This window comes from Pinus tabuliformis, chromosome J, assembly GCF_031772625.1.
Source record: "Pinus tabuliformis cultivar Carrire ecotype Pingquan chromosome J, CPIR1, whole genome shotgun sequence".
NCBI lineage: Eukaryota > Viridiplantae > Streptophyta > Pinopsida > Pinales > Pinaceae > Pinus > Pinus tabuliformis.
In genome coordinates this window covers 645,849,686-645,873,047 of record NC_142295.1, presented here as the reverse complement: position 1 = coordinate 645,873,047, position 23,362 = coordinate 645,849,686, and the positions used below count along the sequence as shown (strand labels likewise).

Here is a 23,362-nt window from a genome sequence, read left to right as displayed (position 1 = left end):
ATTTTTATTGAAATGACGTAGTGAACTGTTTTTGCTCAGGATCATTTTGTGTACATCGTGGATGTTCTTTATGGCAGCACACGTGTTTCTGTTTGCAAGCATATCCTTACTCATATTTCTAAGTGAGTATTGTGATATCCATATAGTTTGATTTCATCTATTTTAGCAATACATGCAGAACTTTGCCAAATTTCAAAAAGAGAATAAAAGGAAGAAAGATCCAAAGGGAATGATGCAATATACCCAACGCTATTACCTGATTAAGACTAAGCAAAGTTATTTATGTCATCATTGCTGGTCTTCTTGGCGACATACATCATATCTTGCAAGATTTAATTATTAATAAAAATATATATTCAGTCCTCTGGACATTATGATTATGGTTTTATCCTTATCATTGTGGATGCTAAAGTGAAGAAACTGTGAAGTGTTAGAAATACTAAGAGGGCTGCGGGGGAAGGGTGAATCAGTATTTCGTGCTGAATCAAATTTTATTCCATTTATACTTTTATTTGCAATATTATTTGAACCATCATTTAATTAACAACACATTATGCTGTAGATCTAAGCATAAGCAATAATCCATGAACGACATTTAATCGTAAAGACATGTGAACCATAAGAATACAACACATCAACTCATAGAGACATCGTATATTAGGTGAAAACCAACTAGGAAAAACCACCACTACTATTGTCTCTGTCTTCTTCTTATTATTATAAACAAAATTTTCTTTTACGTCTTGCACTAGCATAGATTCTTACTAGTGCGCAAACTCCTACTTGCTGGAGACTACCACCTCTTTTTGTTTCTCCAGGTACCATTGGAAGGAACCCACCACTCCCTAATCAATTTTACCGGCCACTACCAAAAGGAAGCTACTACTCCTTTCTCACCCCTTTTAAAGGTTGAAACTTGATACCACCTAATAGGGTCCTTGATTAACTGCCCCCTCATTGTGCTTGGAGACACTTGTACATGCCAAAGGCCACTATGGGAGGGCATGCCACCATGAAGTGCCCATTGATTCCATGACTTGTAAGCTCTTTTACTTTATTATTCTAATGATGCGTTGTATTGGAGGGCAAGGGGACACATTGGATCTTATGCAGGATTGTAGGTGGGTTTCCATTTAGGGCTTGGTCTCCCTATACGGGGTCCCAACCCTCCAGAAGGCCACATTAGCAATTGTAGGGTGAGTGTTGAGACCCATGGACCTCCAATATAATAGAGAGTACTTCATGGATCCCCAACACCACTCATTGGTTGCTCGTATTCCACCTTTTGGATGAGGATGATACACCTAGTTCACTATGCCCTACCGACTCCACACTTGCACCATACACTTGGCAGATGTTCGAAGGTCCAGGTGAGGACTTGTTTCACTCCAGAGGGCTTATGTCATCATCCTGGCCCTTACAGTTGGTTTACAGGCATTTCCAATCCACTTGGAGACACATGAGGATGTCCTTGTGCCCCTCACACCCACTTGGGGGTACCATAGGTATTTGCTTGAAAAGCAAGGGGACAACCCCTTGTCCACTATGTTTGAGGTCCATTCTCACATCATGTCAAACTCTGGACTTTATTAGGCCTCATCAAAGGCCCAATGACTCATTTTATTGGTCATTCTACCCTCTTGAGAGGCTTATTCTTATGTTACTGAGCTATCTTGGTGGGCTTGTCACCAAGGAATGTTAGTATTGCACAATATTTTATTATTTGGTGCTCAATTAGGCCAAATTAGGAAAAGCAAACTCATTAGTGATTGTATAAAGACAAGTGAGGTGATTCATTTTCATCATCATCCTTTGGATTGGGTTAATATCTCTTTTGAGAATTTCACGTTCCCTTTTGGAGTACGAGTTTGGTTTCATGGAATGAATTTTGATGTTTGGATTCTATCTTCTTGGCCTTGGAGCTTCATTATTGGCATGATATGATGATTGGATATACTCATTTGTACATGTAAGTTGTCTTTTTCATGCTTATTCTTGTTATTTACTTTGTCACATGAATGATGTTGGGATTTTCTCTATATAGGTCTCTAATTTACAGCTATTCTATGCAAGATTATTGAAATTTTGGTCTTTTGAAGTGTTGCATCAGCGCATGTGCCGTGTTTGAATGGGCGAATGTTCCTAGAGGTTACCGTTGTTGAAAATACCTTGATAAGTCATCAATTATTGCATATTGAAGTACAAAATATTCTAGCAACTGCTCTAATGCCATACTTGCCATGTAAATTTGTTTAGAAGTCTCCTTGATTGGGTATGGTCTCTCCAAATCACAAGTTCATCTTGAGTCCATCTCTACCAAATGAAAGGCACTAATCCATCCACTGGTGGTCACCTAAACACTTATTTTTCTTCCCTCCTCTCTCTCTTTCTAGGCCTAGCCACCATAGGTCACCTAGGGCATTGAATTAATCTCATTGTGGCAATCAAACCACCTTGATTTTTGGTCCATAACTACGCTAGGGTTTCCTGTAGAGGCCCTCGAAATTTGAAGCAATTCAGATTGTGGGATCCCGAGATATAGCAAGACCTAGCACGAGGCCATTTCTTGCCCTATGTTTCCATTGGCTAGTGTCCTCATTTGGATCATTGCATTTAATTCTGTAAAGAAAATTTTTCCTTTGATCCTATTCCCTACCCTAATTAGGTCAAGCCCCTCCTTAGTTGATCAACTTTGTATCCTTGACCTAAATTTTGGTTCACTTGGCCCTTTGTGGTCTCGCAACTTTACAACTCTGATTTCACAAAGATCACATGAAGGCTAACTCTCCACAACAATTTTCGATCCTAGGAAACCTCTTGACAAGCTATATTCCCAAAGCCTTAGCCTAAAAATTCCTCTTCGCCCTTCCTAGAGAGCATATCACCTTGTGTTAATTTTAGGTATGTTCTATGCTTAGAGCAATTTATTTCCATTTTCACAGTTAGCTCAATATCTTTTCCAGATTAGCAATCACATCAACATTAAAGTAAATTGCGGATAGAACATAAACATGGATCGTAGAAGACAAGCCAAGACAAGAGGACAAAAGATGTGGCGCTAGCCATGAACAAAACCCAATGTGGAGAAACCCTTGATCAATTCTTCTTATATGTTCTTCAATAGTTTAGCAGAGAGAGAGATAGTACATATACAACAAAAAACACTTTGACTTATCTAAATAAGAGCATAGATCATCTCTAAGTAGATGATACATGAGGTAGTTGAACTCAGTTGAAGACAAGTTGCTCAACTGATTCTCCCAGGTGACCCCATCACCATGCTGCACTTATCATTGTGTTGCTCCTCATTATCACGCTCCACCTCACCGTGCTGCACCATGCTGCACTCATCATCACTATGCTGGACCTCATAACCATGTTGCACACATCATATTGCTGCACTTTATGCTGCAACTGTTGTCCCATGTGTCATTGTTACACCATGTTGCCACAACTGTCCCATGTGCCATAGCTGCACCATGCTAGCCACTACAGTCCCATGTGGCATACTGCTGCCCACTGTTAGTAATATTGCCATTCCATGTTTGGCATACTGCTGTCCCATTTGCTATGCTCCAACAAGCACCGTTGCCTAGCTGTCCCATTTGGCATGTTGTACCTTGCTACTGTCCTAATGAGTTTGTAGCACTATGCTATTGCTGTTGTCCCATTGTAGCCTTGCTGCACCATGTCATTGATTGTTGTGCTATTGCTTTCTCCACCAATTGACGTTTTTGTCCCATGTATCTAGCTGCCAACACACCATACAAACGCTGCTACAAATATGTTTGTATACAGTTATTCGTCGTTGTTCTGGTTAGGGCACTAAGGCAGCCTTAAACTCCTCACACAATCCTTGGACAATCCTCAGGAAAATTGTGGCACACCCTCATCAGACATCTCGCCTAGCACGCTGCTGTTCTGGGCATATTTGAGCCCACAATTCACCCTATGTAAGCTGTAACTGTGATTCTATGGCCTGCGACCTAGCACACAGTACTTCTGTAGCTTACGGTCAACACCATACAAGTATCCTGTCCACAAAACAGTGCCGAAACAGATTTGTAATAGAGGTCTCCAACTCGGCCTACCCAACAAGTAACCTCGATCTCCTTCCAGCAGCTCGGTGCCTTGTTTTAGCCCTTAAAATAATCCTCCTTTTTCAGCCGCATTAGGCCTGTGTCTAGGGAACCCTTGGTATGTTTAGGATAACGTATATCTTTATCTTGACTGCGGCTAGGACAACGTGGAGGATTAGGACATCCCTTCATGACTGCGTCCTCTAGGTTGTGCATAGAGCTATCATAGGCTAGGGTGCTAAGATTGCGTTATGGCCTCCATGCTTAGGTTTCTTTTCTTCGACGTCTAGGGCTTCCTCTCCTAGATTTCTCTTCCACTAAAACCCAAAGCGAGTGGAGAGAAATCAAGAGAGAAGTGTGTGTGAAGTGACTCTCAAGTCATCTGCTTATATACTAAAACGTTGAGCACATGTGGGGTTTATTTGGTTGCTGACCAACCTTGACGAATTGTCTTATAACACAAATAAATTCATATCTCTATGAATACATATTGGAATCAGATGATCTTTAGATCAATCCTACACCTCTCGATGAGAGAGATCCAAGAAAAATATTAGCTGCCATAAATAAGATGATCCACATGGTGTTTGGCCCTAGTTGCCAATTTTAGCACTCCCTCTCAACTAGGGAGAACTCCATCTGTTGATCCATCTGTCCAACTATATTTTCTCGCCATCAGTGCCCTGCACTACTCTGCTCTGCTTTGCTAAACAATGAAGAAGAAGAATTGATTGAGAATGTCTCATACCATTCTCTACTGACCCGAAGTTAGTTCCATATGAAGAGTGTGTGTCATACCACTCTTACTGATCCCAGATTAGTTCCAAAAGAGAGTGAGTTATGTCACTCTTATTGACCCGAAGTCAGTTTCATTGATCCCAGATCAATGGAGGTCATCCTAGCATAGGGAGTACGGTAGATACAACGATGCATCCATCGATAGTACTACTATGGTCCCTAACCCCATTTGCCTACTCATTGGCCAGATGAGAGGTACTTCCCATGAGTCCCAGACTGCATGGGTAGGATGCCTCGACAGGAGAACCACTCATCTTATCCATAAGTCGCTACGGGGTATCACAGGGGAAGGTTGAACCATTCATCCTATACACAGCGCAACATTAGGGGAGGGTGAGTCGCCCTATGGTCGCTTGTTGCTCCAAGAAGTACCCTAAGCCTCTCAGAGCTCCCAAAGCTCAATGCATGCATCATGCAGGACCCTCATAAGAGGGTCTCTCAACGAATCCAAGTTGTTCGGGAAAGTTACAAGTTTGACCTTTCCCCGTGGCTTTGACAGAATGTCTGCGACCTGTACATCAGTCTTAATGCGATGGAGCCTCCTTGCTCATCAATGTACCATATCCCAGATAAGGTAGTATCTGATGTCTATATGCTGGAGTAATCATAGAATATGAGATTCCTCAACAATCGAATCCCCCCTTGGTTGACAGAGAAGATCACGATGGTATCCATCATGTGTACAAACAACTCACTGAAGAGCTTCCACAACCAGGCAGCTTCACACGAGATCATACTTGTAGCTATGTATTCGGTCTCAGCGGTGCTCAAAGCAACCGTCTTCTGCTTCCTGCTCATCCAGGATATCGAAGTAGAACCCAAAGAGAACCAGCACTCAGAAGTGCTCTTGCGATCCTCCACACTGCCTACCCAGTCAACATTCGAATAATCATGCAGCTTCACATTTCCGACAATGTATCTCAATCAATGAGAGATTGTGTCCCGAAGATTCTTCGCACCAATCTAGTGAGGCTCAACCATATATGAGCTCATCATGCTAATTGCAAAACATATGTTCGGACATAAGTTCACCAAGAACATCAATGCGAATGAATTTATGAAACTCAGAGGCATTTCCCAAATCTAGTTCGGCATCACTACCACATAACTTCTGAAAGTTAAGCTCCATCGAGGTAGTCACAGGCTTGCAGTTTACCATTCCAAATCCAGAATCCAACTCCCTCTTACTTTTGCAAATGAGAGGGTCTGCACTTGTCAGAAAGAGGTCGTCCTCAGAAGGTGCTGGTATGAGAGGTCTATCATCCACAACCTTCAAGCAAAGGTTTGGATCGACTTCACTCCTAGTGAATCTCAGCTTCATCAGACAACTATCAATCCTCTCATACTATGCCCGGGGTGTTTTGCTTCAAGCCATAGAGGGCTTTCTTCCACCTGCATACATGAGATTCCCGATCATGAATCTCAAACCCCTTGGGTTGTTCCAAATCTGTGGACCTGCTACATGAGGGGAATGGTCCCCTTGTAAGATTTTCCTTCGGTACATCTCAGACATGTACCTAAATGCTCTTTTTGAATTCAGGCATCCTAGTCACCATCTAACTCACATCGGGAAGGGTCCTATAATAAGTAGACCTCCGGTGCTATAGATGAGATATGTCAATTGACATGATCCCCAATGGACCATCCTGCAACTTGATACAAATTACCAACCTTGAACCCATGAGTAAAAGCATCTTTGAAAATTCTATTTTCAAACACATACCTTTCCATCGATGAATGCCACCCTGAAACCTTTGACTTCCATTGCCGAAATGGACACCAGGTTCTTCTTGTGACCAGGTACATAAAAGAGATTCTGTAAATGAATTGAGTTACCCTCATTCAATTGAGGGGTAACATTCCCTACACCCTTTTCGGGATAAGTGGCATCGACTCCAAGTATAATCCCACGATTGTTTCCATCTCTACCAAATTAGAGAGAGCACCCTTCTATCCGTTGAAGTGCCTGGGGTTCCTTGCTTTCTTTGAAGAGTCGGTCGTTTCCTTGATGACCTGCATTACCTGTCATTCCTCTGATCATTGAAGAGTCAGCCGTTTCCTTGATGACCTGCATTACCTGTCATTCCTCTGATCATTGAAGATGTCCTTGGAATGATTGTTATCATCATCAAGTGATGTGTCCCTACCTTGGACATAATGGCCGAACTTATTACACCCAAGGAATCTGCCTTTCCATTCACACTTAGATCCGAACTTCCCATTGAAGTGATCTTTAGGTCATCAGAAGCTTTCGCTGTGCCATTCTGATAATGTTTTCTGCTTCGACTTCACCCTTGGTGAATTTGAAGAGGGATGAGGAATCCACTAATCCTATTGTCCTTTCCAAACTGTCTTCGGTGATTGCTCTTTCACTGTTGCTTGGGCTTTGTCTTCACCTCACCTCTGATACCATGTTAATTTTAGGTATGTTCTATGCTTAGAGCAATTTATTTCAATTTTCATAGTTAGCTCAATATTTTTTCCAGATTAGCAATCACATCAGCATTAAAGTAAATTGCAGATAGAACATAAACATAGATCGCAGAAGGCAAGCCAAGACAAGAGGACACAAGATGTGGCGCTAGCCAAGGACAAACCCCAATGTGGGGAACCCTTGATCAATTCTTCTTATATGTTCTTCAATAGTTCAATAGAGAGAGAGAGATAGTACATAGACAACAAAAATAAACACTTTGACTTATCTAAATAAGATCATAGATCATCTCTAAGTAGATGATACATGAGGTAGCTGAACTCAGTTGAAGACAAGCTGCTTCAACTAATTCTCCCAGGTAACTCCATCACCATGTTGCACTTATAATTGTGCTACTCCTCATCATCATGCTGCACCTCACTGTGCTGCACCATGCTGCACTCATCATCACTATGCCGGACCTCATAACCATGCTGCACTCATCATCACTATGCTGGACCTCATAACCATGCTGCACACATCATACTGCTACACCTTATGCTACCACTACTGTCCCATGTTTCATTGCTGCACCATGCTACCACCACTGTCCTATGTACCATCGCTGCACCATGCTAGCCATTGCTGTCCCACTGTTAGTGATATTGCCATTCCATGTTTGGCATTGCTGTCCCATTTTCTATGCTCCAACAAGCACCATTGCCTAGCTGTCCCATTTGGCATGCTGTACCTTGCTTCTGTCTTAATGAGTTTGCAGCACTATGCTATTGTTGCTGTCCCATTGTAGACTTGCTGCACCATGTCATTGATTGCTATCCTATTGCTTTGTCCACCAAGTGACCTCCCTGTCCCATGTATCCAGCTACCAACACACCATACAAATGCTGCTCCAAATATGTTTGTATACAACTATTCGTGGTTGTTCTGGTTAGGGCACTAGGGCAGCCCTAAACTCCTCACACAGTCCTTGAACAACCCTCAAGAAAATTGCAGCACACCCTCATGAGACATCTCCCCTGGCACATTGCTATTATGGGCATATTTGAGCCCTCAATTCACCCTATGCAAGCCGTAACTGTGATGCTATGGCCTGCGGCCTAGCACATAGTACTTCTGTAGCTTATGATCAACACCATACAAGTATCATGTCCACAAAACAGTGCACAAACAGATTTGTAATAGAGGTCTCCAACTCGGCCTACCCAGCAAGTAACCTCGGCCTCCTTCCAGCAACGCGGTGCCTTGTTTTAGCCCTTAAAACAATCCTCCTTTTTTAGCTGCATTAGGCCTGTGTCTAGGGCACCATAGGCTTGCCACTAGGGCACCATAGGCTTGCGGCTAGGGCACCCTTAGTATGTTTAGGACATCGTCTATCTTTATCTTGACCGTGGCTAGGACAATGTGGAGGATTAGGGCATCCCTTCTTGACTGCATCGTCTAGGTTGTGCGTAGAGCTGTCATAGGCTAGGGTGATAAGACTGTGTTATGGCCTCCATGCTTAGGCCTCTTTCCTTCAACGTTTAGGGCTTCCTCTCCTAGATTTCTCTTCCACTAAAACCCAATGCGAGTGGAGAGAAATCAAGAGAGAAGTATGTGTGAAATGACTCTCGAGTCATCTCCTTTTATACTAAAACATTGAGCACATGTGGGGTTTATTTGGTTGCTGGCCGACCTTGACGAATTGTCTTATAACACAAATAAATTCATAACTCTATGAATACTTATCGGAATGGGATGATCTTTAGATCAATCCTACACCTCTTGATGAGAGGGATCAGAGAAAAATATCAGCTGCCATAAATAAGATGACCCACATGGAGTTTGGCCCTAGTTTCCAATTTTGGCGGCTTGCTTCTCAAGCAAGAAAGCCATACAATTGAGTCTCTCTTGTGATTAGGCCTTTGGAATCATTCCTTATCCTCTCATTGATCCATTCATGTTTTGGTTCCTTTTATATCGGGCCTCCTCCGATCTATGAAAGTCCGTAAAAAGCAAGGAGCTTTAGCTGAGGTGACAGTGGGCTATTGCTCCATTGTTGCCCCTTGACCTAGTAGTTTCTCCATAGGATCCCCTCCTAGGACCCTTGCTAGTTTGAGCAGGGACATTTTTGGCATTGTTGCCGCGTAACACGAGACGTGTGTCTTGTTTCCCTTGTTAAATTATTGATATATCATTTGGTGACCCCATTATAAGAACGAATCCCTAGTTCTTCATTGAACTTCAAATCTAATACTTGTAGGGTGAAGCAAGCATCTATCAAGGCATTTGAATTCACCCCGGCGACTCCATTTTAATCATAATATGCAAAATCATACATGGAACATTGCCAAGAAGAAAATACCTTTGGCTTTGCATTTGCAAAACTCAATGATCAAGATCTTTAGGAGGTACAAAAATATGTGGACCAATATGCTGAGCGTTATGGAGATCTATTGGAAAATATAGATAAAGAATTCATGCTCAAGTTTAATGGGACTACACAAAATGAACTCTACATAATAATGTGTGCCTATGAGAAGGATCCTAGTCGTCTCTTCGAATGTGCTCCCCGAACCTGCGCTTTTGACATTTTGACTTATCTTATCAATAAAAAATATTATAGTTAATCACAAAGCCCTATAGAATGTAATTAGTTGGACGATCGGGGTGACCTTGAAGAAAATTCAAAGGTGGAAAATGATCCTAAAAATGAGGAATATATGGAAGAATGGAATCCATCTGAAGAAGATCGTGATGAACATAAGTCCATAGAGAGCCTTCGGGATGCAAATTTAAGAACTGAGAATGTGCATGGCATGAGTGAGAGTCCCATTGTTGTCCATGAGGATCAACACGATGAAGTGGAGGCTCTCATTCAAGAAAGGACATTCGAAGATATGAATATTGTATCTCCTTGTGAAGTTGACATTTTTTTTATTTCATATGCATTAATGAGTGAAAATGGGATATGGGCAACCATCGTTTTGACAGTGACCCTATTTATGATACCGACACGGAAAATGAGGTTGAAATTGACTCTCCTTTTCTCATAATGATATGACATCACTCATAATGATATGACCACTCACACCATTGAAAAGGAGGATCATTGTTTTCCCATGTGTGAAGAAGGTATATTAGAAATAGCGGGCCTCATTTATGACATCAATGATGACACTAGCATAGGCCTTTCTTTCCCATGCCTTCTCCAGGATCCCAATAGCATAGCTACATTACCCATGATCCCTCGCCTTGACCATTCTCATATTATCACAATTATTGATGATCCCTTTTCCTCTCCTAGGTATGATGCTATGTAAGATCTATCCATTAGATGTATCCCTCCTTCCCCCTCATACCCTCAAGATTGTGAATATGATCATCATGAGAAACCTTATTGTTGTGTCTCGCCTTGTCATTGGTATCCCTTTCCTCCCAGTCATGACCCTATGGTGGTCATAAATCATGACATTAATCATTGGGACCATAATCGGAATGATATGCCTGAGGTTGCTATCCATCGTAGGTTTATGAGCTTAATTACTGATATCTCTATCTTTTGGTTGGAAGAAAGGAGCCTGTGGAAAAGATTGCATCCCTTGGCTCCCTCTTCATCTCGTGATACTCCATTCGTGGTCACTTCATTTTCCCGCCTCCCGCTCTTGTGACCTTCCATGTTGTCATTCCTACCCGTACCTTTGGATTTATTGCATGAGTGAGCGGAAGGGCAGTTGTTTTCATATTGACGAGATGATATGTTCGTTACAATGGGTCTATGATTACACTTAGTATTTGGGTGATGTAACATATGCGTTAGGGTAGGATGAATTGCATGCTCATTTTTCCCATTAGAACTAACATCATATGATATTATCATGCTAGATTAACGACATTTAGATTAAGATTGCATTTGAAATTTTATTTACTTGTTGATTTTAGTGGCCTAATAGTAGGCATGGGTGATAGAAAGACACTACAAAAACATACTACCCCATGTGCTTGGGCTTTGATATGTGCAGGTGACAGGTTTGCGGTACCAAGAGAGTGTTGGTGTTCTCATGACCTCCTGTTCGAGTAGCTTTGCACACCATTCTGAGAGCTCATGTCACAATTAGAGCCAAATGTTACCCACCACCTGTGGGTAGTGTTTATAGGAGAATTTTTTTCTCCTAGATAGACCTCAATCGACAGCCAACAACCCCTTACAACCACCAGATAGCTCGATGTGCCATTCCTTATCACTTGAGCCAATCATATGGTCCGTTGCCCATTTGTTATGATTGTATGTTTGAAGGTGGGCTTCCCGACCACCAAGGTATGGCTTTTCATTGGTACTGTTGAGTAATTTTCCTTACTTCTCATGGGAAATTTTAGGCATGGATTGGTGGGGGGGGAGGGATTCACCAGAAAGAGTGGGCTAGGTCTGTACTCTTGTCTCCACTACCTAATTTCGTGGTTGGCCTTGTACCCTAGTCTAGTCGGATCTCCTTTACTGGCCATTAGCTTTAGGGTTGGCACTACATGGGAAATCACGATTTTGGTTACGTAGTCCTGCTTCCCGACAACACATACATAAATCCTTTGCTCTCATTTTAGCCCCATTCATTTCTTTTCCCATCCGAGTCCACATGTGTCCATTGGGTCCACATAGGGTTAGCCTCCCCCTTCGCTTGTCCACGGCTTGGGTTGGGCCTGAATGATGCCCCGAAAGTTGATACAACGAAAAAGAATAGAAAAAGCATAATTTGGCGACTACCAGTAGGAAATGTACCACAAAATGCAAAAGATGGTCGGGACATACAAATTTAGCACGTGGCCAAAAGCCAAACATGAGCTCTACTCCTTATCCATGGCCATCACCTTGGTTCCTATGGGCCTTAGATGAGCGCCCCCCCATCATTAAGGAACCCATAATTGTCCTAACCACTGGTGGGTGATGAACTGGCCCACCTTCAGGGTGTATCCACTACTATATATTACACAACATGCTCTCATCCCCTGGAGCCCCGAGTAGTTATCAAGAAAAATCAATGAAAGGCGAAAGACATATGAAGAAGGGTGGAAAAACTAGGTCAGGGTAACTCATCTACCACAATTTGCCCGCTCCTACACTCATATACCCAGGGGTGGGCTTTACTAATAATAGCTACCCTTGTACCATGAAATGTGGTTTGGGCAATTCCCTTGATCCCACTCCATTCCAGTACAGTATCTTTTGCCACTTGAGTGGTGTACCATGGACATGTCACCCCCTTTAAAGGTTGAAACCACCTTATAAGGTCCTTGATTAACCCCCTCATTGAGCTTGGAGACACTTGTACATGACAAAGCCCACTATGGAAGGGCATGCCGCCATGAAGTGCCCAATTGATTCCATGACTTGTAAACTCTTTTACTTGATTATTTTAATGATTTGTTGTATTAGAGGGCAAGGGGATGCATTGGATCTTATGTAGGATTGCAGGTGGGACTTCATTTGGGGCTTGGTGTCCTTATACGGGGTTCTAGCCCTCTAGAGGGCCACATTTGCACTTGTAGGGTGAACGTTGAGAGCCATGGGCCTCTACCATAGCTGAAAGTACTTCATGGATCCCTAACAACACTTATTGATTTCTCGTGTTCCACCTTTTGGAGGAGGATGATGCACCTGGTTCACCATGCCCAACCGACTCTACATTTGCACCTGTTATAACCCCAAGAAACTCTCGTAGGTTGTATCTCGGAGATGCTCGGGAACATTACAAACTCAACAAAAATGTTCGAAATGGGTGGATGAACGGAAGGAATGATGCATATTCAAGCTAGATAACCACTTCTACTACGCTTAACTCCAGACATGGGTGAACACCCCCAGACTACAAGGCTTTAGACCACCAATTGCTCACAGTTTGAGGATTAGGTGAACATGGAGAATACTGATGACACCAACAGATGCACAAGACCATGTGATGGCCGGCTGCAACCAGTAAAGAGGTCTGCAAATCTATTTCCTAATGCACAGACAGGATGACAGCTCTCTGGCACTAAGTAAATAGAAACCTGCATAACACATTCAATGATACATACTAGATTCTAACACAGAGGTGGGATGACAACCCCTCTAATGCTAAACATCAAGAGCACATGAAAAATACATAACAGGCACAGCCTGGAACAGAGCATAAATGGAAAGTGAGCAGTTAACAACAAAAGAAGTTTGTATTAGCTGAAAATGAAGACCAGACGCTGCAAGTATCACAGTAGTTACAGTCTCCAGAAGTTGAACCTTACATCAAAACTACAACCATCAACCCTGATTACATCTATGTTCTGGGTATATATAGAGTTTGTTTACAAAGATATTCTGCTGTTCCAGGTGTGGAGGGGTCATAATGGACCACCAACCTCCTTAACTATCTAAAATGGGCCTCTTCTACAATCTCCCTGTTTTAATGAATGGATTTGATCTTTTTGCTGCTCGGTCGTCCTTCCTGAACAAGTGGAGTGTAATATGAAACAAGCTCCATAACTGATAAATGCATTTAACTGCTCGAGCCTTGTCCTCTCGTTCTTCGGCCACTCTGCTCTTGAATGCGGTGGTTGAGGATTTGCTACAAAAGGTACTGGGAACTGGTTATGCTCGTCCTTCTCCCTCTTGGGTACACAATGTGTTGAATGCAGTAGCTGAAGTAGTAATGCACCAGACACTGGTAGATGGTCGCTTCTGTCCTTCGGGTGCACAGAACAGTCAAGGGTGTGAAAACGGCATGGCGGAAGCATGAGCATGACGGGAACAATCATCGTCCGTTGGATCGCGCAGATGAATGGCTGAGATCGTTGGCGGGAGGAATCGGGCAGAAACAGGAGGCGGACAGTTGTGAGCTGTCGGATCTCGGGCGGACAGATCTGACAGTGAGTGGGCGACAAAGATGCACGGGAGATATCCCGCGGGGACGGGCGAGACAACGGTAAGTGGTATTCCCCGCATCGATTTTCGGAGGTGGCGGTAAACGTACAATGGCCGCGCGATACCATTGAACGTGCGACACGTGGCGGATGGGACCGGTGGCAAACCGCTTTCCCTTGGTTAACGAGTGGGCAGCTCGCGTGATCGGGAGGTGCGAAAGCCGTTGGATCTCACGGTAAGCGATCGGACGGTAGGGAACAAGCGAACGAGTTATGTGCAGCGTGGGACCGTCAGATCGGGGCGCAACAAATCGATGGTTGCGAATGCGGTGGAGGGTTATATGGGCGCAGTTTTGTGGGTTAAGCGCCCAGGGACTAAGGAAAAGGGGCTAACCAGGATTTTGTTGGATTCGGGTGGAGCGATCAACGGTTGTGATCAATCGACGACGACGAGTTTGTAGGTTTTAACCCTGTACAGAAATTACCTGCATACGAATTCTTAAACAAAGAAAATAAACAATGCGAGAGCATAACCCATAAAACACATATGCACAGAGATTTTTTCCCTGGATCCCAAAACCGGGACTACCAGCTTGATTTTTCATTATGTTCCTTTCAATGTTACAATACATATTTATACATGCCGAAGCATCCAATACCATGGACCGAAAACCATCGCGTCCAAAAAACATGTGCGAAAATCATGCACAAAACCATAGGTGGGTCCGCCCAACCTAACATATGGTCCAAAACCAAAATTTTTCGGGGCGCTGCCCCGGACCCCATAAAGTGGGGTTACGGGTGCCCTTCAAACCCCCTATTAACTACGTGGAAAGAATATAACACAACCCAACAATCTCCCACTTGTTGTTTTCTTTCCACAGGGGGCCACAGGAGAGCTTAGTCATTTTTCAGCCCTGAGATTCCCATTGCTTCTCTACACCAAGAGAACTTTTCAGAGCTCACAGATTTTGTCAATGCATCTGCAGTATTCTTCAAAGTGTCCACCTTTACCAGCAACACCTTTCTGTCTTCTATCATATCCCTCACAAAGTGATATTGAACATCGATGTGCTTTGTCTTTGAATGATAAGCAGGGTTCTTTGCCAAGAAAATTGCACTTTGGCTGTCACAGTCTATTCTTATAGCTCCCTGTACTAACCCCATACTTGAACACAATCTCTGCAACCAAACTGCTTCCTTGCTTGCATGAGTGGCTGCCATGTATTCTGCCTCTGTAGTTGATAGTGCCACTACAGATTGTTTCTTACTCATCCAACTGACTGCACCTCCAAATAGGTTAAACACATACCCACTTGTAGATCTTCTCTGATCCAGATCTCCAGCCCAGTCTGCATCAACAAAGCCATGAATATCCAACACTCTGTCCAATCCTGGTCTTCCTTGGTAGCACAAACCATAATCACTAGTGCCACGCAAATACCTGAAAACCCGCTTCACTGCTGTCCAGTGCTCCTTCCCAGGTTTTGACATAAACCTGCTCAATACTCCCACTGCATGTGCAATGTCTGGTCTAGTACAGACCATTGCATACATCAGGCTACCCACTGCACTTGCATATGGAACACGGGACATGTCCTCTTCCTCTTCTTGTATCTTGGGACATTGTTCAGCAGATAACCTCACACCTACAGGAATAGGAACCTTCACCGGTTTACTATCCTGCATATTAAACCTCTGGAGTATTGTCTCGACATACTTCCTCTGGTTTAACCAGAGCTTCCTCTTTGACCGATCTCTTTTAATTTCCATGCCCAAAATATAGTTTGCAGCACCAAGATCTTTCATGTCGAATTTGGAGGACATTTGGGTCTTCAAATCCTGGATAATTTCTTTGTCATTTCCAACCAGCAACATATCATCCACATACAAGACCAGATAAATAATACAGTCACCAATTAATTTAAAATACACACAATGATCTGCTTTGCTTCTGGTGAAGCCAAGTCCCCGTATAAATGTATCAAATTTCTGATACCACATCCTTGGTGACTGTTTTAATCCATACAGAGACTTCTTTAACTTGCATACCAGTTCTTTCTTACCCTTCACCGCAAAGCCTTCAGGTTGCTTCATGTAGATTTCCTCTTCCAAATCCCCGTGAAGAAATGTTGTCTTCACATCCATCTGTTCTACCTCAAAATCAAAAGCAGCAGCAACAGATAAAAGTAATCTAATAGAAGTTACCTTGGCAACAGGAGAAAAAATATCACCAAAATCAATTCCCGGCACCTGGGAATAACCTTTTGCTACCAACCGAGCTTTGTATTTCTCCACCTTTCCTTCTGCATTTGTCTTCTTCTTGAACACCCATTTGCTGCCAATGGGTTTCCTTCCAGCCGACAACTCCACCAGATCCCAAGCCTCATTTTTGTGCAAAGATGCCATTTCATCGACCATGGCATTTTTCCAGAGTTTTCCATCCTCTGAATCCACTGCTTCCTTCACAGTTCTGGGATCATTATCAGTAACAGACAAAGCAAAATTTGAACTGAAAGCAGATGGACTATACCTTTCTGGCTGCCTTCTTTCTCGAACTGATCTTCTCACAGCCGTAGTTTGTGGCTCTTCATCTTCTGATTCCTCCTCTGCTGCAGAGTCTGATTCTTCCTCCTTTGGCTCAAACTCTATCTTCTCAGGTTCCTTTGGTTGGACTTCATGTTGAATAACTTCTTTTACCTCTCTGAACAACACATCTCGGCTGTACACAACCTTCCGTGTGACTGGGTTCCAAAGCTTATAACCCTTTAAACCATCCTTATACCCAATAAAGATGCACTTTTCAGATTTACTATCCAACTTGGTTCGTTTCTCCTTTGGAACATGTACATATGCATCACATCCAAATACCCTTAGATGTGAAAGAGAGGGTTTCTTACCAGTCCATACTTCTTGTGGAGTCTTATCCTCCAACGCTGATGAAGGTGATCTGTTGATCAGGTAACATGCAGTATCCACCGCCTCTGCCCAGAATTCCTGTCCTAACCCGGCACCACTGAGCATGCTTCTTGCCCTTTCCATCAACGTCTTGTTCATTCTTTCTGCGACTCCATTTTGCTGAGGTGTATATGGAGTAGTCTTTTGCCGTGCTATACCACACTTCTTACAAAATTCTTCAAATTCCTTGCTGCAAAATTCTCCACCATTATCTGTCCTCAGCACCTTTATCTTCTTCTCTGTCTGATTTTCCACCAGAGCCTTAAATTCTTTAAACCTGTCAAAGACTTCAGATTTCTTCTTAAGAAAATATATCCATGTATTCCTTGAGAAGTCATCTATGAATGATACATAGTACACAAACTTACCCAGTGATGGAACCTTCACAGGTCCAAACACATCACTGTGCACAAGCTCTAATATCTGTTTCGTCCTCTTACCACCAGAGGGGAAACTCGCCCGATTCTGCTTCCCATATACACAATTTTCACAGAAATCAAAATCCAGAGAGCTATTATTCATACCTTCTACCATACCTTTACCATGAAGTATTCGAAGGCCCTTCTCTCCAATATGTCCAAGCCTTTGATGCCACAACATGGTCTTCTCTCCAGAGACCACTAGATTCTCTACTCCATTTTCAGGAACCATAGAACTATTGCACCCATCAACAACAGTGCTACCTTGCAGCTTGTACAGAGTTCCAATCCGAACTCCCCGCATTAATATCAGTGCTCCTCGAACCATCTTGCAGGTATCTTTCTCGAACACCATCTTTACACCTGCATCATCCAACTTGCTTACAGAAATCAGATTTCTGGCCAATGCAGGAATATGTAGAACACCCGGAAGTGTTCTAACCCTTCCACCTTGTAACTTCAACTTTACTTTTCCCCGACCAATGATTCTAGCCTTCCTATCATCTCCTAAGAAGACATCACCACCATCGTATTTCTCATACTCGCAGAACCACTCTCTATGGGGAGTGAAGTGAAAGGATGCACCTGAGTCAATCAACCATGCCTCATGATCTACATGTGTACTTGAAGAAGCCAAGTACACATCCCCACCTTCATTTGAGGTGGTTTTCGCCTCTGCAGAAGGAGCATGATCAGATCCCTTTCCTTTATCAGGAGCTTTAGATTTACAATCCCTTCTGAAGTGCCCTTCCTTTCCGCATTTCCAGCACACCACCTTTGTAGGTTTTCCTGGAGATTTAGATCTCCCTCTAGATTTAGATCTCCCACTCGATGACTTATTTTTGTTTCTGTTCTAGGACCGTCCTCGTACAGACAAGGCATCACCATTCTGGTTGTCCATATTTTTCCGTCTCATCTCCTCCGTCAGCAAGGCTGAGACTATTTCATCAAACTGCAAAGCAGTTGCATTGCTACCTATTGCAATAACCAGACTATCCCACGAATCTGGTAGAGAACACAACAGACTGATGCACTTATCTTCATCTGAAATTTTAATATCAACAGATAATAATTGACTTACCACAGTATTAAACGCATTCAGATGCTCTGTCACCGAGTCTCCATCTTTCATCCTCAGGTTATACAGCTTTTTCCGCAGGAACAATTTATTCACCAGAGACTTAGATTGGTACAAAGTCCCTAACTTGACCCACAAAGCCTTTGCCGTAGCTTCCCCTGATACATTCAGCAATACTGAATCCGAGACACACAATCGTATTGTGCTCTTTGCCTTCCGATCCAACTTCTTCCATTCTTCATCAGTCACTCCCGATGGTTTACTACCCGGATCTACCGCGATCCACTGATCTTTATCCACCAACAGATCCTCCATCTTGAGTTTCCACAACTCAAAATTCTGACCATTGAACTTCTCAATCTCTATCTTTCCACTGCTCGCCATCTTCTTTCACCACCAGAATCGATCTCGCAGATCTCCCACTGAACAGGGTCTACCACAGGCCCGAGCGAAACCCCTCAGCAATAAAGGCGTCCCCTTGAAGCCAAAACAACTCTGATACCATATGTAGGTTTTAACCCTGTACATAAATTACCTGCATACGAATTCTTAAAAAAAGAAAATAAACAATGCGAGAGCATAACCCATAAAACACATATGCACAGAGATTTTTTCCCTGGATCCCAAAACCGGGACTACCAGCTTGATTTTTCATTATGTTCCTTTCAATGTTACAATACATATTTATACATGCCGAAGCATCCAATACCATGGACCGAAAACCATCGCGTCTAATACCATGGACCGAAAACCATCGCGTCCAAAAAACATGTGCGAAAATCATGCACAAAACCATAGGTGGGTCCGCCCAACCTAACATATGGTCCAAAACCCCATAAAGTGGGGTTACGGGTGCCCTTCAAACCCCCTATTAACTACGTGGAAAGAATATAACACAACCCAACAGAGTTATGGTGAAGGCTTATGGAGGCGTATAGAAGTGTGAACGCGGGTTATATGGGTTTAAACTTTGCGCCCGAGGACCCGAGGGGGATATGGGTTTATAAAGGAATTTGGAGGAAAACAGGGACAATGGGAGTCAAGAGAGTATAAGGAAAATGAAGGGGAAGAAGGAAACAGATTGCTGCGAGCTCCCTTTTAGCATAATCACACAACCAAGCTAGTATTTGGTCCTCTAATTTTTGAAGCATGTAGCAGAGCTAACACTGGCTTCTTCTGGGGTGAGATCCTCCCTGTGAGGTCTCAAGAACTGCAGACCAACGCCTTCATGCAAAACAAGCTTAAAAACATTGCCTAGTATCCATTGGGCATGGAGTCGAATTAAGTCTACACTAAAACCTGTAAAGAAAATGCTTACAATCATTAAGGCCTGAGAACTTTAAACAACATAAATTTTCAAAATTGACCATCTGTTGGACCACCAAAATTGTTTCTCCTCCTCTCGACCGGTTCATCATAGATCAGCAAAATTGGATTTATTTGATCATCTACCTCAAAGAGTTTAGGACATTTGACCTTATCTGGTAGATATGGATCAAATTTCATCCCCTTTCTGTGTGCTCTCATCCTCGAATGTTCTTCATCGGAGCCTTTGTACACCTGCGGAATAACCATGGTTACTGTGTACTTGTCTTTGTCACTTGTGGCCTGCACAATTAATATGAAAGGTGTACCAATGTTTTCATGTGTGGAGGACACAAAGACATCATCTGCTCCTGCATCTTGCTTAGAACAGTCCCCATCCAAGGAGGAGTCCCAAAACTGTGCACCCTCTTCTTCTTTCATCTGACAAGCTGCCTTTTCAGTCTGTGTGGAGGCCACCTGAGCAGGTTTCAAAATATCAAGACTGAGGTGATCAGTATCAGCCTTGAGAATGGAGCTATGACCTGCCTCAGTGCTTAGGGGGAAACTATGAGGGATTCTCTTTTGAGCAGACAGAGAAACATAAGATGATGGGGAGCTTTCTTCTTCCTTTTTGATCACTGGACTAGGGATAACATCAGGCTGGTAGCTTTGCAAATCTTCATAGTCATTAGAAGCTGGGCTGGCTTCGGGCTCAGATTCTTCGAGGATGAAGGGATCTGCTGCTACTTGCTTCTGCTGATGAGCTTGTCGTTCTGCAGGTACAACAAACTGATGAGCACTGCCCTTGTCTTCCAAACCATGGACCTCATCGTCTTCTTCATATTGCTCTTCTTCCATGACTATATTCTGAAAAAGGGTTTTCACCCTTTTGTCTTCGTTTGTATCTCTACTTTTTTGCAAAATCTGCAACTGCTCCTGTGTTCCTCTATATGGATTTGGCTTTGGAAGAGTAAAGGAACAAGGAGCTCCTGCTACCTCAGAATACTGCTCAGCTTCTAGTCTGGAAACTTCAGAGGCTAATAACTCTATCATCTTGGCTAATTTATCGATCTTAGGATCTGAGGATGATGAGAGTTCTCCTCCCTGTATTCTCCTTTCAGCATCACCTTCGAGTCTCTTTGCAACCATGATGTTTGATTCTGCTTCAGAGGCTGCATCTTGCATATCAGCCAAGGAAGCACATCTTCTTTCTCTTAACAGCAGGCAGAACTGAGAATCGAAGGCATTGGCATAAGTGATCATAGCAGAAGTAGGGGTAGGCTTTACTTCATATGGTATTCTGCTGTACAAATGATTGAATCTCTTGTTGAAATCAGACAGCAACTCACCATTCTCCCTCTGCAAGTTCCCAAACTCAGTATAATAAAAGAGCAGATCTTTATTATCCCCCCAATGCTTTAAAAATGCATCATCTAAGGCCTCAATATTTGCAATAGACCTAGGAGGTAATTCTCTAAACCATTTTCTAGCCTTCCCATCTAGGATTTGGACAAAAACCCTCATCCACACATCCTCTTCATAGATATCCAAGTTATCAGCATAACAATAAAAGGACTGTACATGCTCTTCAGTTGTTACTCCTTCTGTACCAGTAAACTTAGGCATATATTCTTGATAATCTCCTGCAGGCATGGCATTCAAAGGGACAGGCAAGACCAAGGGTCCATACCTAGTAGCAACGGTTCTTTCTATCTTTGTAAGAGCTTGCTAACCCGCCATGACTGGGGTATATGAAAGGATACTGGTAGATTGAGTGGTATGGATCAATGAAAAGGATGACAGAAACAAAGGAATATGATGGACTGTATGGGATACTTCTTTGGACTGAAATCCGAAAGGGAAATGAATGACTAAGGAGCTTTATGAATCTCTGAAGGTGACTTTCAGTAGCAAAGATACATGGAATTTCTAAGGCTTACCTCATCCTGATGCTCCTTTCTATGAAATTTTCTTCTGCTTAACGATCTTGTCAGGGTCAGGCACTGGTTCAGTTGGTGATTTCTGAGGATTTCTTCGAGCATGCCTCACAAACTGAGCCAGAACTGCAAAGTGGAGTCGCCAAAGGTTGGTCTTCCTCCAGTGGAGTCGCCAGATAGATGATTACAACCAGAAATGTGCCCAGACCTTGTCTATCATCGAAATCTGGAACTGTGTCGTTCTCCCAGGGAAGCAGAGCTTCAGTCTCCTATCCTCGGCAACGACGCTAATTAATGTTATCACCCCAAGAAACTCTCCTAGGTTGTATCTCAGAGATGCTCGAGAACATTACAAACTCAACAAAAATGTTGGAAATGGGTGGATGAACGGAAGGAATGATGCATATTCAAGCCAAATAACCACTTCTACTATGCTTAACTCCAGACATGGGTGAACACCCCCAGACTACAAGGCTTTAGACCACCAATTACTCACAGTTTGAGGATTAGGTGAACATGGAGAATACTGACCACACTAGCAGATGCACAAGACCATGTGATGGCCGGCTGCAACCAGTAAAGAGGTCTGCAAATCTATTTCCTAATGCACAGACAGGATGACAGCTCTCTGGCACTAAGTAAACAGAAACCTGCATAGCACATTCAATGATACATACTAGATTCTAACACAGAGGTGGGATGACAGCCCCTCTAATGCTAAACATCAAGAGCACATGAAAAATACATAACAGGCACAGCCTAGAACAGAGCAGAAATGGAAAGTGAGCAATTAACAGCAAAAGAAGCTTGTATTAGCTGAAAATGAAGGCTAGACGCTGCAAGTATCATAGTAGTTATAGTCTCCAAAAGTTGAACCTTACATCAAAACTACAACTATCAACCCTGATTACATCCGTGTTCTGGGTATATATAGAGTTTGTTTACAAAGATATTCTACTGTTCTAGGCGTGGAGGAGTCATAATGGACCACCAACCACCTTAACTATCTAAAATGGGCCTTTGCTATGATCTACCTGTTTTAATGAATGGATTTGATCTTTCTGCTACTTGGCCATCCTTCCTGAACAAGTGGAGTGTAATATGAAACAAGCTCCATAACTGATAAATGCATTTAACTGCTCGAGGCTTGTCCTCTCATTCTTCGGCCACTCTGCTCTTGAATGCAGTGGTTGAGGATTTGCTGCAAAAGGTACCGGGAACTGGTTATGCTCGTCCTTCTCCCTCTTGGGTACACAATGTGTTGAATGTAGTAGCTGAAGTAGTAATGCACCAGACACTAATAGATGGTCGCTTCTGTCCTTCGGGTGCACAGAACAGTCAAGGGCGCGAAGACCGCATGGCGGAAGCATGAGCATGACGGGAACAATCATCGGCCGTTGGATCGCGCAGATGAACGGCTGAGATCGTTGGCGGGAGGAATCAGGCAGAAAAGGGAGGCAGACAGTCGTGAGCCGTCGAATCTCGGGCGG

General features: G+C 43.1%; 1 protein-coding gene across 1 annotated transcript in view; it reads left to right on the top strand.

The window, feature by feature from the left end:
* The window catches only part of LOC149228578 (uncharacterized), a 465,738-nt gene that overhangs the window by 167,879 nt on the left and 274,497 nt on the right, over nucleotides 1–23,362 (top strand). Inside the window, exon 7 of the mRNA XM_089378272.1 lies at nucleotides 40–122. Within this exon, the coding sequence (XP_089234398.1) occupies nucleotides 40–122 (83 nt within the window). The remainder of the gene's footprint in view (nucleotides 1–39; nucleotides 123–23,362) is intronic.